Source organism: Rhagoletis pomonella, unplaced genomic scaffold, assembly GCF_013731165.1.
Source record: "Rhagoletis pomonella isolate Grant_MI unplaced genomic scaffold, Rhpom_1.0 Rhpom_scaffold_00005, whole genome shotgun sequence".
NCBI lineage: Eukaryota > Metazoa > Arthropoda > Insecta > Diptera > Tephritidae > Rhagoletis > Rhagoletis pomonella.
Window position 1 is genome coordinate 39591794 of NW_023458559.1, and position 13564 is coordinate 39605357.

The window sequence follows — 13564 nt, forward strand, 5'->3', positions numbered from 1 at the left end:
AAAGCTGGAATAGTTGCTGGCTTATTTCTGTAGACTTTAGACTTGACGTAGCCCCACAAAAAAATAGTCTAAAGGCGTCAAATCGCATGATCTTGGTGGCCAACTTACCGGTCCATTTCTTGAGATGAATTGTTCTCCGAAGTTTTCCCTCAAAATGGCCATAGAATCGCGAGCTGTGTGGCATGTAGCGCCATCTTGTTGAAACCACATGTCAACCAAGTTCAGTTCTTCCATTTTTGGCAACAAAAAGTTTGTTAGCATCGAACGATAGCGATCGCCATTCACCGTAACGTTGCGTCCAACAGCATCTTTGAAAAAATACGGTCCAATGATTCCACCAGCGTACAAACCACACCAAACAGTGCATTTTTCGGGATGCATGGGCAGTTCTTGAACGGCTTCTGGTTGCTCTTCACTCCAAATGCGGCAATTTTGCTTATTTACGAAGCCATTCAACCAGAAATGAGCCTCATCGCTGTAGACCATAAATCGGACGTAAAGCGCGAAACACATTTCGAACCGAACACTGATTTTGGTAATAAAATTCAATGATTTGCAAGCGTTGCTCGTTAGTAAGTCTATTCATGATGAAATTTCAAAGCATACTGAGCATCTTTCTCTTTGACACCATGTCTGAAATCCCACGTGATCTGTCAAATACTAATGCATGAAAATCCTAACCTCAAAAAAATCACCCGTTATAATGAACCATAATCGCGATGATTTTTTATATTTTTTTTTTTGCTGACGGCTTTTATGGATTTTTCATATAACAAGTGTAATTCCGTTAGAAACTCATGCTTATATCTAAAAAAGTGCAAAATCCGTCACAAAAAATAGTTCTCAAAAATCACTTTATTATATTAAAGGGCAATTCATCTAAACGCGCAAATGCCTCGTAACCATTTAAACCCCGTAAACTTACCTGATTTTGTATGGAAAATCGGTTTATATACGAGGTTTACGCGGTTACCAGGAATTTACGCATTTCCATGAATAACCATTAAAATTCTAAAAAAAAAATCCGAATAAAAAGTTAAAATTTTAATGAAAATTTGTTAAATTTTTCTAAGCTTCGTATAAAATTTGAAAGCTTGATTTATATGCTTTTGGTTAAAGCTTGATCCATAGTTTTACTTTAAAAACCTTGCAAATATTTTAACAAAAATCACCGTTTACTCATTGCTGCTCCCCACTGTATATTCGGCAGCAGCCACTATTTTAGAGCGCGTCAGAGTTCATATAGATTTACTTTCACCATATTAACTCTGAAACTACTGCACATCTACTATGTGTGTTTGTCTTCAGGCGAAGTAGACAACACTCTAGTCCAGCATCCACTGGGCTACTATTTAAAGCGACTGTGGTTCAAAGACTATTAGATATGCGCTTTTTTGTGTCAAAGAAATTACAGAAAGGCCCCCCTTTTCATATAGCACAAGATGACTCGCCCCAATTTTTAATGCTTTATCTGTTAGCTATTCTCTCCAAAAAATTGTAAAACTACATACTTATTTTTTAATAAGCTATGCATTAAGAGAAGTGTGAATTATTCCATTGCAATTCTACAGACAAATGCATACTTACAATCTTATGAGCCTGTCTCCTCTTCCACCCACACCAATCTCGCCACAATACAACTATAATGATACGTTTAATCATAAACTGGTATACTCATGTGCCTACATATTCATACATATATGTATGTATGTAAGTATGTATTCATACATAAAATTCGATTTTGAAGATCACTCAACCCTTTACCCTCTTATCAATTTCTACGCTCACGGCAATCTGCCCACCACTTTCGTCAACTTGTTTATTTGTATTTTTTTTTAATTACTACTACATTCACTTTTTCCTATCATATTGTGATAACTGCTAGTGGCGTTTTTTTGTTGTTGCTTTTTCTTCACCTTAACGTCGATCATTAATTATGTATGCATAAGTTAAAAAAAAGTGATCTTGTCGAATGGCTACAGCTATTGTACTACTTTGGAGATATTCGGCTGTGTTGTGGTTGAGGTTTAATTTTTGTTTTGGTTCAAGTTTTTAATTTTTTTTATTATTGATATTTTGTGAGGTTAATGCACCTTCTGTCACTTACTAGCAATTAATGTGTGTTATTGTGTCTTTTGACTACACAAAACCAAAAAGCTTAAAAATTAAAACCGAAGAAAACACAAACGAAAAATTTAAATGAATATTCAAATCGATTAATAAAACCAGTGACGTTGCTGTTGAAGAAAGAAGAAAGTTCAACAGCTAACAAAAGTTGTGAACTTAAAGAAAGTTGTTGAAAAGGTGAAGCTCATAAGAAATATCGTTTGGTAATGATGAAATGTATTTAAAGAAAAAAAAAGTGCTAAGTAGCAAGGGGAAGTCACAGGCTTTTGAGCGCCGAGGGGGCCTCGAATGCTTTACCTTACTTATTATTCACTGAACCTAGCTCGAAGCGTTCATTAACTGAAGTGCTTAGTGGGTAAAAATAAAAAAATGAAAATGTACACCGACAGAGAGCGAAAACGATCTGTTGTGTGTTCATTAATTAGCCAATAGATTTAAGGAATAAGAAACGCTGCGACTTAGAAGATCTTCTGCATATTGCTAACGAGACCCCTGCCATCAATGCACAAAACACCTTCACCTTCCCTGTTGTAAGCTAAAGCGACAGGCGCCGAAGAAGGACTAATGCTAAAAGATGTGACTATGTAATTTAATGTGGAGTTTTTTAGTCTTTATCTGGTCAATGACGGGCAATCAGACAGATCTTAGAGATCTTTTTTTGTCCTGCTGATAAGGTCCTAAGTTCTAGAGTCCAAGATACTATCAGATTCGCTAATTAATTCTAAAAAGACCAGAGTAGATAAATTCTGGTACTAAAATATTCAGCTGTAGATAAATTGATATTAAATAATATGTGTTTGGTCACAGCCGAACGATATTGTACAATGTACTCTGACATTTCATTGTTTTCAAGATAAATTTGGAATTCTATCTTTGTCCACTACAGTTAAACGGCCTGGAATCTGGCCAACCCGTTGATACCGGCAATCACGCAATAACCCATTACGATTTCGGCGTGTTATTTGCCTTGAAGAGATGATCATTCCAGACATTGAGAAGGACATGGGTGTCTGTATAAACAACTGTAAATGATCTCTTCAAATTTTTTCTATGTACCAGATATAGATATTAGCTTTGGCCTGAGGCACATTAAGCTATAGCTCTTTGGCCCACCTGTATACCAGCTTATGTATCTGGGATCAAACAAGGGAACATTACATTTCAGACCTTGTCTTCTTTGAGAAGAAAGTCAAAAGGCCCCCTCTTATTTCCAGCACATGCATTTTTTCCAAGAAACTCCCATGGTTCTTCTTCTTTTGTGGGACGATTCGACAAACCCGCCCCTAGTTCGACAAGAAAAGGTCTGACTCCCTCATTCGTCTAGGATGTCCTCTACTAAAGAACTCTACTTCTACGATGCTTCTACGAATCTGGTCAAACTTCGCCAAGAAAGGGTTTATTTAGCTGAAGATGCCGTAATTTTTTTAAAGACTTCTAGCTCTGAAAGCGTGAAAAAACAATTTATAACTAAGGAAGTCATTGAAGACATGAGTCCCAACCTAATAGAATTGTATAAGTGAGAGATTTTCAGAGTTCGACACAGGTAAGGGAGGTAGTGGGATCCCGCGTAGGAAATGATCTGATGTTAGAGTTTGTAGGTGGTCTGGAGCTTGGGACATTGGGGATGCGGTCTAAAGTTTAGAACGACCTTAATACCAATGGAGAGAGTATTGAACTCTTCATATTTATGTAGGCAAATTTGTGATACGCCGCAAATTTCATTAAGAACGTTTTTTAACTATTTGCTGCTGCTTTCCAGAGAGCTCCCATGTCAGTAGCGTAGAGATGAGTAAATTGCCATGAGCCGCCGTATACGACATAGTTGTTTGAAACATAGGAAAACTACCGTTTTAGCCTTACTGATGTATAAACCGGAGCGTGAATGCTGCCTCTCTGAGAACTCTTGAGTAGGAGGAGAAGCGATTCACGGACCGGTGCTTTCGGCTGCGTGGAACACTTCAATTTACCTTTTGTTCAGCGGGAGCGTAGTTTGGTGGAACTTTGGAATAGAGTGCGGAGGGCTTCGTTGGCCATACTGGGCCTTCTACGAGATTTTGGACATGTCGCTACGTAGAATTGTTGATGTTTTGAAGGATATGGCCTCTCCTGCGGCTATGTAAGGCTTCAACATCCATAGAGTTGTTTTCAGTACGATAAAGGTGTCGGACCACAAAATTAGTTCATGCGATGACAGATCCAGTTGGAATCGGGCTTCTTTTTCTTTGGCCCTGTAACCGCCTAGTCGATTTTGGCCGAGTTAAGAACAACGCCGCATAGTTCCAGCCTTGGAAGAGAAACAATTTCGAAGGCTGCAACTTTGCTCTTTGCTTTGCTTTGAGTAGATGAGAAGTCACTATTTTGCCTTAAAAAATTCTTAGATATACGCAAGCATACAAAGTCTTTTCAGAGGCATCCATGCCCTTAGATTGCGTTTTCTGGGCTTAATTGCACTCAACGAGATATCTTGATATCATTGATCTCTAAGGAGACTGTATGAGTTAACTGGGCTAGTCCTAGTCTATCTCTTCCATTCAGCGTGGTTGGAGGATAGTTTTCGCTGCTGTCATTATGGGCGATAGCCATACTATATGTACATATGTATTATAATTACTTTTTAATTTATCTTCAAAGACTAAATGTCCTATTTGTTTTTGCTTTAAGTACACTAATGATGTCTCTAAATATGTCGCAATCTTTCCGGCTGCCAGACAAAAGCTGGTCTTTCATTTTCAATATTAGCAAACTAAGTTAAACCAAACATCGCGGCAGTAAACAGCTGAGGTATTAATACATAAAATCAATATGCCCAGTATTATACAACATTCAAGCATAAATACTAAAGTAAATTTACATAAATATAAGGAAGAAGAAGTGCAGACAATTTCGCTTTCTTTTGAAAACAAATAGCAATGGAAAATAAAACAAAAAAGCAAAGCCGGCCCAAGACAAGAAGAGCAACTGAACGTACAACTAAATAAGTCGAGCGTAAAAGATATTCAGCTACTTGAAAGCTGCTGAGATGCTGAGTGAGAGAATACGTAGGGCTCTATTTCCTGCGGCAATCGCATGCTGCGCGGTAGGCGTAGCGCAGCGTCACCATTCGTTGTCACTGTTCGAAAGCGAAATTGATTTTGAGTTTTACTTTCATTTCTTTTTAGATAAGCACTGGGATATTTTTGTTTTTATTTTACGTATAAGTACATATACATATTTATATTAATGCCTGTCTGTTTATGTGTATGTATGTATGCACTATGCTTGGATATATAAAAGGCGATGGCGGCGCGCTGAATTCGCTCATAAAGATCGCGCAAACTGTAGACTGAAAAACGTATAATTTGAAATGGGTGTCCGTATCTTCAATAGCTGTGTCGGTGAGTTTCGCTAAAAACACTGAACAAGAAAGTTAAAATTTCAAATTTAATAATTTATTAATTTCATTTCTCTTCGCTTATCAATTTCCAATTTCAGTTTTATTAGCGGTTTTATATGTATTTTGTGGCGACAGTGATGCAGCTGCCATCAGTAGCAATCCACGCAGTGTAGGCGCGCTTACGCCAGCATCTAAAACTGCGTATGCGCCACATCTCCGCATCGCACGTCAAGCCTACTCCGATGAGGATGGCTCTGAGGAGGATGCTGAAGTGCAAGCAGAACAGTTGGCGCAACAGCAACTCCAACAGCAACAAGCCTCAGACTCGCACTCACAAGAGGAAAGCGAAGAGGATGGCGAGGACGATGACGATAACGATCGCAGACGTCGTCGTCGTCGTGAAACACCTGCCGCGGAGGCTGCAAATTTAGAGCAGTCGGCGCTACCAATAAAGGAAGCTGAATCTGTTGCGGTACCTGAACCCGTGCCCGTGCCTGCGCCAGCCACAAGCGAACAAATAGACGGAGACAAGGAAACTACGCAAAGCAACGGAGCTAATGCGCCAGTTGTAAATACCGCCGCTGCCACAGTCACCACCAGCGCACCGCCGCGCAACACGTCCGTGCTCATACTCATTCGCGATGCCTTGAAAAAAGTCACCACTCTACCCACTGAGCAGGTGGCTACCAATGCGCTGCAGTATTTCCAACTTTTCGAACATTTCATACAGAAGACCATCGAAGAGGTGATCGGCGACGATGATGATGACGATGATGAGGCTGCTAACGCTGCTGCTGGCGCCACTGCGACCACCATCAAACCTGATGCTATTTTCACACCCGAAGAGGAGGAACTTATTGCCGGTGTTGAAGAAATCTTGAAGGAACCCGAATTGGTTACCAAGCAACCTCAGGTAGTGACACCAGCTGGTACACAAATGGAGGTGGTGAATCAAGCACCAGTAGAAAGCGATACTATAGTGGGTTCAACGAAACCGGCTCCTGGTGGACCCACACTTGAAACAGTGCAGGAAGAGAAACCAGCGATTGTTGCTGAACCAGCAAATGTTGAGCAGCCAGTTACGAACTCTGTTTAAGTTCACCTCCTATGATTCGTTGTATTAAATTTAGTTAGGCGCACTTATTTATTAACTTATTTATTGCATAGCTTTGTAGAAAGAAATATAGAAGACAAATATTTAAGCAAAAATACTTGTAACATTTTTGTTTAGTTAAGGCGAAAATTTAACAGCTTAATAGTGGCTTAAGAGGAAAGCTAAGTTCATTGCCAAAAATGTGTGTTGCCTACAGGCAACGAAACTAAGCAGTCATAACTCTACTCCTGCAGGAACCGGATATACCGCATTAAGGTAACGTAACACAGCCGAGTATGAGCAAAGGAGTGGTAAATATTTTCGCCAGAAAAGAGCCTTCCTTTACAGGGATTTATTTATCCAACCCCTTCAACCATGCCATCAATTCCATTAGCCGAAGTTATTAATTATCAGCTACGGAAGGAACAAGGACAAGGGAAAGCGAAGCACTCCTTCACCTTTTCTTACTGGCTACTGCAGTGAAGCACTTATCGAATCTGGGAGTAGTTTGCCCTGACCGGTGCAGAGAACATTTTGGATCTTTGTGAAGCCTTTACTAAGCTCAGACTTGTCTTCTGTGATGATCGATCCAAATAGTACTCAATTAATGGACCGAACTTTGTCACGATAACTAAGTGGTCTGCTTCCTCCACTAAATTTTAATCGAACCCTAGTCCCAACTCAATGTTTTAATGAGTAATTAAGTACCTCAAAGCTTTCTTTTGGCAAATGTTTTATAATAATGATTTTTTCTTCAATGTCAGGTTAAAATCCCGGTTCAAAGTGTAATTTTGGCGAAGATTTAAAGAAGCTTTGATTTAGGTTAGACTGCTTTTGGCAATAGTTCACTCATGGCTAAGGAGCCTCTTTAAGTTACTCAGAAGAGCATTTGTCAGGCCTATATCTAAATATCCTTACATCATCCCGATCGCTTGATGGATTCAGAGAATCCGTGAGAGATTATGTCTAGTCTGAAATATCTTCCAAAAACACTGTAGCGCATTACTCGGAGGGCGGAGCAGTCTCAAAGGCCTGGATTGTAGCAAACTTCGTATTCTCCGCCCACCGAGTGAAGGCGGGATTCACTACCCCATGTTATGTATCAGAGTTTTGCGTATGGATCTCGTGCATTTTCTCACTTCCTGCAGCATCACTACGTCTCTGAGATTAGTCTCAGCTTCTGTGCATGATTCCGATGCTGCTTAAAACGGAGGCAGGACCCTAAGTTTCCAAGGCGAGTAAATGTCCAACTGTAATTCAACGAAGCTGCTCAATTGTTTGATGTCTTCACCGGAAATATAGACTTACAACAGCTAAGGAAAATGTCTTGAATTTCCTATATACATATCATATCGGGTAGTTTGGTAGTCCGGGTATGCCTGTGGTCACTTCACTTATAGAATATAAACGACTCTGGACCTTTGGCGGCGCTTAATATAATCAGACCTTATAAACTGCCATTTGGAATCACATAGTCCAGCACTTTGTGAATAAAGGTGGCACACGCAGCTGATCTCAGCAAAGCGCCACACACAAAAACTATATATTCTGTTAACTATAAAGTTAACTTGAAAAGTATCTGATATTTAGCCTTGGCATTATGTATATATTGTAATCATCACTGAATATACATACATGACAAGTCGAGTCAACCAACAAGTTTTCACTTTTAAAGCCCTCACCATGAGCCGAACAAAAAACAAAAAACGCTTCCACTTTCCCTTTCGAAGACGATGAAAAATGATATCGAGCATCGGAGAAAAACTTGTTCTATGCAACTATTAAATTTTGGAATTTCATTGCATTGGAAACCAAAATTACATAACATCTAAAGTAGGAGTGTAAAGAGTCAACAACGACAATGATATGGAAGCAAACGCATGCGCAAGAGACGCCTAAGCAATGCAACTGAAAGAAATGAACACGGCGGAGTGCATCTGTTTTGACTGAAAATGAGAACACAAAAGAGCAATGGAAATTTTTAAATGTTTTACAATTAATTAAACCTTTTTTTTCGTAGACTCGGGGGGAAATTTTATACAATAAAATATTTTAATCAAAAAAAATAAATTTTAAATAGAAAATAAAAATATAATAAAATAAAATATGATATAACAAGTAAGAAAGTCTAAGTTCGGGCGGAGCCGAACATTAAATACCCGGCGCAAGTATTAAATATATGTTTTTTCACCCTTCCGAAACCTTCCGCTAGATGGTAAGCCGGGGTGTATCAATTTTGAGTAAATTGGCGTCCTTCAATTTCGAAATATTGAAGTTTCAAGCATTTCTGAAATTTACCGTTATATGAGAAGCGGTCGTTATTTTAGTCCGATTTCAATAATTTTCAACGTTTTGCTTTGAGTTTGGTACAAATTGGTAGAACGGTTGCCGATATACTTATATGTGATCATAAGTGGGCGGTGCCACGCCCATTTTCCAAAAGTTTACCATAAACGTATTTCTTGGTAAAGAATTGTTGAAAGCATCAATTTTGAATAAATTAGCTTCAATATTTACTGATTATCGAAGATTTTGTATTTCTCTAAATTACCGTTATATGAGATGTGGGCGTGGTTATTGTCCGATTTTAAAGAGTTTCGGCGATTTTTTATGCTGTAATTATTTATGCTGTTATTGTAAATATCAATTTTGATTGAATAATCTCCAGTAGTTACTAAAATATCGCAGTTTTCGTATTTCTGAAAATTACCGTTATATGGGAAGTAGGCGTGGTTATTGAGCGATTTTAAAAATTTTCGGCCATTTGGTATGTTGTGCGAAGGCCAACAACTGTGCCAAGTTTGGAAGAAATTGGTGCAGCGGTTACCAAGATATACACATTTCCCATTTTCCAAAAATTTATAATACTCTTATTTCTCGTCTGAAAGTTATTGTAAATATCAATTTTGAGTGAATTATCTTCAGTAGTTACTAAAATATCGCAGTTTTAGTATTTCTGGAAATTACCGTTATATGGGAAGTGGGCGGGGTTACAGTCCGATTTCGCCCATTTTCAATACCAACCTACCTTGGATTAAGGGAAACCTACATACCAAATTTCGTTGAGATATCTCAATTTTTGCTCGAGTTATCGTGTACACGGACAGACGGACAGATGGACAGACGGACGGACAGACAGACATCGCTTAATCGATTTCTTTTTTCATCCTGATCATTTATGTATACATTTGTCTATATCTATCTCGATTCGTTTTGGCTGTTACAAACAACCGTTATGTGAACAAAATTAATATACCCTTGTGCACAAGTGCGCTCGGGTATAAAAACAAAATTAAACGAAATAAGATAAAATTAATAAAATAATAATAATAAAAACTAAAAAAATTTAAAATTAATATAACAAAAAAACTTACATAAAAACTTCAAATAAAATATATTAAAAAAAAATAATATTAAAATAAAATAAGATAATATAAAATATTATCCGCTGTGGTGTAGTGGTAAGCAGTGCGCGCTTCCACTCCGCAACGCCTGGGTTCAACCCCTGGTCAAAGCAACATCGCAAAAAATATAGAAAAAAAGGTTTTTTCTTAACAGCGATCGTCCCTCGGCTGGCAATGGCAAACCTCCAAGTGTATTTATGCCATGAAAAACAGCTCATAAAAATACAATCGCCGTTCGGAGTCGGCGTAAAACTGTAGGTCCCTCCGCTTTGTGTGACAACATCAAGGCTCACGCCACAAATCGGAGGAGAAGCTCGGCCAAACACTAACATATGTGTAAGCGCCAATCTAGTATTATTATTATAATATAGAATAAAATAAAATAAAATCAAAAAAATAAGACAAAATAAAATAATATAAATTAAAAAAATATATTATAATAAAATAAGATTAAATATTTTTTTTATTTAAAATAAAATATTTATATCTAATATGAAAAAAGAACAAATTAAATAGAACCAAATCAGATAAAAAAATAAATAAAATCAAATAAAAAGTAAACAAATAATTTCTAACCAACGAAGTAACGTTCATTTCTTCATGATCTAATTATCGCATCTAGACCAAATTAGTATGGGCCACCCTTGAGGTACCACCTTTCCGATACAAAAAAAAAGTTATCGAAATCGGTTTACGTGGTTCAAAGTCATGCGGTAACAAATAATAAATTAAAAATTAAATATTCCGACGAATTGATAACCTCCTCCTTTTTTGAGGTCGATTAATTAAATATGATAAAATAAATTCAATAAAAATAATACTAAAAAAATTACTTTAAGCAGTTTCGTAATTTTAAGATTTTGCTGGCACTGCTACAAATAGTGCGCATACATATGTATTTAATTCACTTAAAAGAAATTCGTTTTTAATTTTTTACAAGAAATTAAAAAGCTGAAAAAATTAGTTTTCTAATTTTTTTATTTGTTTTTTTTTTTATTATATATTTATTACATTCTATAGCAGCTTATTATATTGTGAAGTAGGTGAACCGTCTTTCTGAAACACACCCCTCCTACTTGCTGGCCTTTGACGATTATTTCCTTTGAGTGCGATCTCCTGACTACCTACTGAAAGTGTTAATGGCAACCCAGGCTCAGAATTCACATAAATCGGAATTGTAATATAAATGGGATTACCGCTATCAATGATTGCAGGACGCTTTGATTTGGGGGGTTTTATCTGAAAAATATGTTTTTAATATTACATTCATAGATACATTTTAAGTTAGTTTTTATATAAGCTTAAAAGGAAAAAATGTATTAAAACTGATAACTATTTAAAAAAACTGCTTAACTAAAATACTTATCTACACATATGGCCTAAGAGTTTCGAAAATGTGTACTATCTTCACTCACCACCGCTGTAACGACACTTTGGGGACTCTGCTCAACATCTTGCAAGCTTTTAGTGCTTTCGTCGATTTCATTAACTGCGGGTTGTACTGCCTCACCCGCTGAATTCAAACTATTTGCATCTTCATTTGACTTTTCTGTTTCTGTCTGCAATTTTACTTCTCCATTTATCATTTCTACATTTTCTTGTACTTTTTCGTTTACGCTTTCTTTTTCAACGACTTGTTCTTCCGCAGGCATCAATTCCATATTACGCGCGCTTAAAATTACCGGCACATCTTTGAATTCATAGTCGCGCGTGCCATCAGCTCTAGGCGACACCTGTAGTTGCGTGGCGACAACGGTTTCTTGTGGTACAAGGGTGACATCCGGAGCAATGGTGACTAAATGCTGATAGGGTAGCGCAATCGTTCCAGTTATAAGCGAGTTGATATGGAATAAAACTAGATTTTTTTTTTTTTTTTTTAAGAAATCAAAATAATTAGATATTTTTTTTATTATTGTAATTTTTTTTATTTAATTTACACAAACAAACAAAAACAAGCAAAACATAATCAGCCTTATCCTGAGTTTCGCCTAAAAAAAAATTCACTCGAAAATTTTTCATCCGCCCATAGTAAATACACTAAAACTAAAGTTGAAAAGTGAACCGGTTCGGGGAAAATGAAACTTGTGATAAGGCTGAGTTTTTTTTGCTGCATTGTGTATTTTAGCCACTCAAAAGCAAACTAAGCTAAGATAAATTTGATGCGCCACACACCTGATAAAATGTGCCACTGCTTCATCGTTGCGAACTTTCAATACAACTAACAATTTTCGCTGTTCCTCTCACCTTTTTATAGAATAGCCAAAAACAAAATCGAAATTGTGTCAACGATCAGAATCTAATTTGTGATCTCCCACTGTTTTTAAAATTGGCGAAGAATACAACGGCAAAAAAAGGGAAAAGTGAAAGGAACGTAGGAAGTTAAAAACAAAAAGCTCTGTGGGTTGAATGCTTGCAATTAAAAACTATTAATACATTATTCATAGCGCATTTCTGTTATCTATGATTTCTACAAAAAATCGACGAGTATCGCTGTCTGGAACACTTCACTAAACTATTTATGTAGCTGAGATGAGGCTGAGTTTTTATTAGTACGAGCGATTAAACTAGAATGGATTCCGAATGCCCGATATAAACAATTATACCGATAAACATCCTTAAAACAATCTGATCTAGTACAATAGAACGATGGTTAGCACCGGCCTGCCCGCGAGCAAAGCTCTTTTAAGGCTTTTTACACATTTAATATAGAAAGCTTAAAAGAGCTTGGTAAGGGGGCAAGCTTCTATCAGTAGACCTCGGCATCAGCGCATTTGAGTGATCTTGATGATATAATAAAAAAATGATGCCTTCAGTTTTATGTTGGCTCTGAGTTCCAGATGATTTTTAAGAAGGTTGTTTCATATGTTGATATATGTCTTCTACCTAAAAGGTACCACAACGAATTGTTGGTTTTGGCCGAAGATACACAATCGCCAATTGCATCTTTCCGAAACTACATCCCAACTACTTCTCCAGCCATTTTTATGTTGCTCTCAATCTGTTAAGGGCTACCTACATGATAAAAACATTACAAGGTAAAATCATTGATAAGCAGTCTGACGTTTGCCAACAATATAATTTTAAAATTCTAACTCAAGCTCACACACATATTCTCATTAATTAATTAATTAATCTCAAACAACCACAATTTCGAACATTTTCATTTTTTTATTTTCAATTTTATAGAATTTTACAATGTTTGCAAACGTCAAAAAAAATCATGGCCGACGAATTGAGAGCATGATTAACATTAAGCATAGCTTTGCAACATTGGAATTTTTTGAGAAGGGAGATTTTTTTTTTTAATATTTGGAATTCAATACAAGAGTAAAAAAGGCAAGTTGATGTGATCGATAAACAAATTTCAACGTTTTTCTCAAGCGTAAAAATTACTTTTGAAGAATATCGACGTGCAGAGATGAGGAAATCAAATAAAATTGAGTTTTTAAACAATTATTTATTTTAAACCGAATACACAAATTTACATAATATGTAACATGTAACAAAACATTAATCTATGTTGTAATTTTCTCAATTTCTTTGCTGAAACTTTTCATCAGTCCCCTT

General features: G+C 36.8%; 2 protein-coding genes across 2 annotated transcripts; one reads left to right on the forward strand and one right to left on the reverse strand.

The window, feature by feature from the left end:
• Positions 1–5427: 5427 nt before the first annotated feature.
• Positions 5428–6673, forward strand: LOC118738935. The gene is made up of 2 exons (XM_036469988.1): positions 5428–5501; positions 5599–6673. The coding sequence occupies exons 1-2, from the start codon at positions 5471–5473 to the stop codon at positions 6594–6596; spliced, it is 1029 nt and encodes a 342-aa protein (XP_036325881.1). The 5' UTR covers positions 5428–5470; the 3' UTR covers positions 6597–6673.
• Positions 6674–11011: 4338 nt separating this feature from the next.
• LOC118740093 lies at positions 11012–12610 on the reverse strand. Its single transcript, XM_036471587.1, has 3 exons — positions 12601–12610; positions 11413–11852; positions 11012–11236 (listed from the first exon to the last, which is right to left on the reverse strand). Exons 1-3 carry the CDS (start codon positions 12608–12610, stop codon positions 11012–11014), a joined length of 675 nt encoding a protein of 224 aa, XP_036327480.1.
• Between the last annotated feature and the right edge of the window lie 954 nt (positions 12611–13564).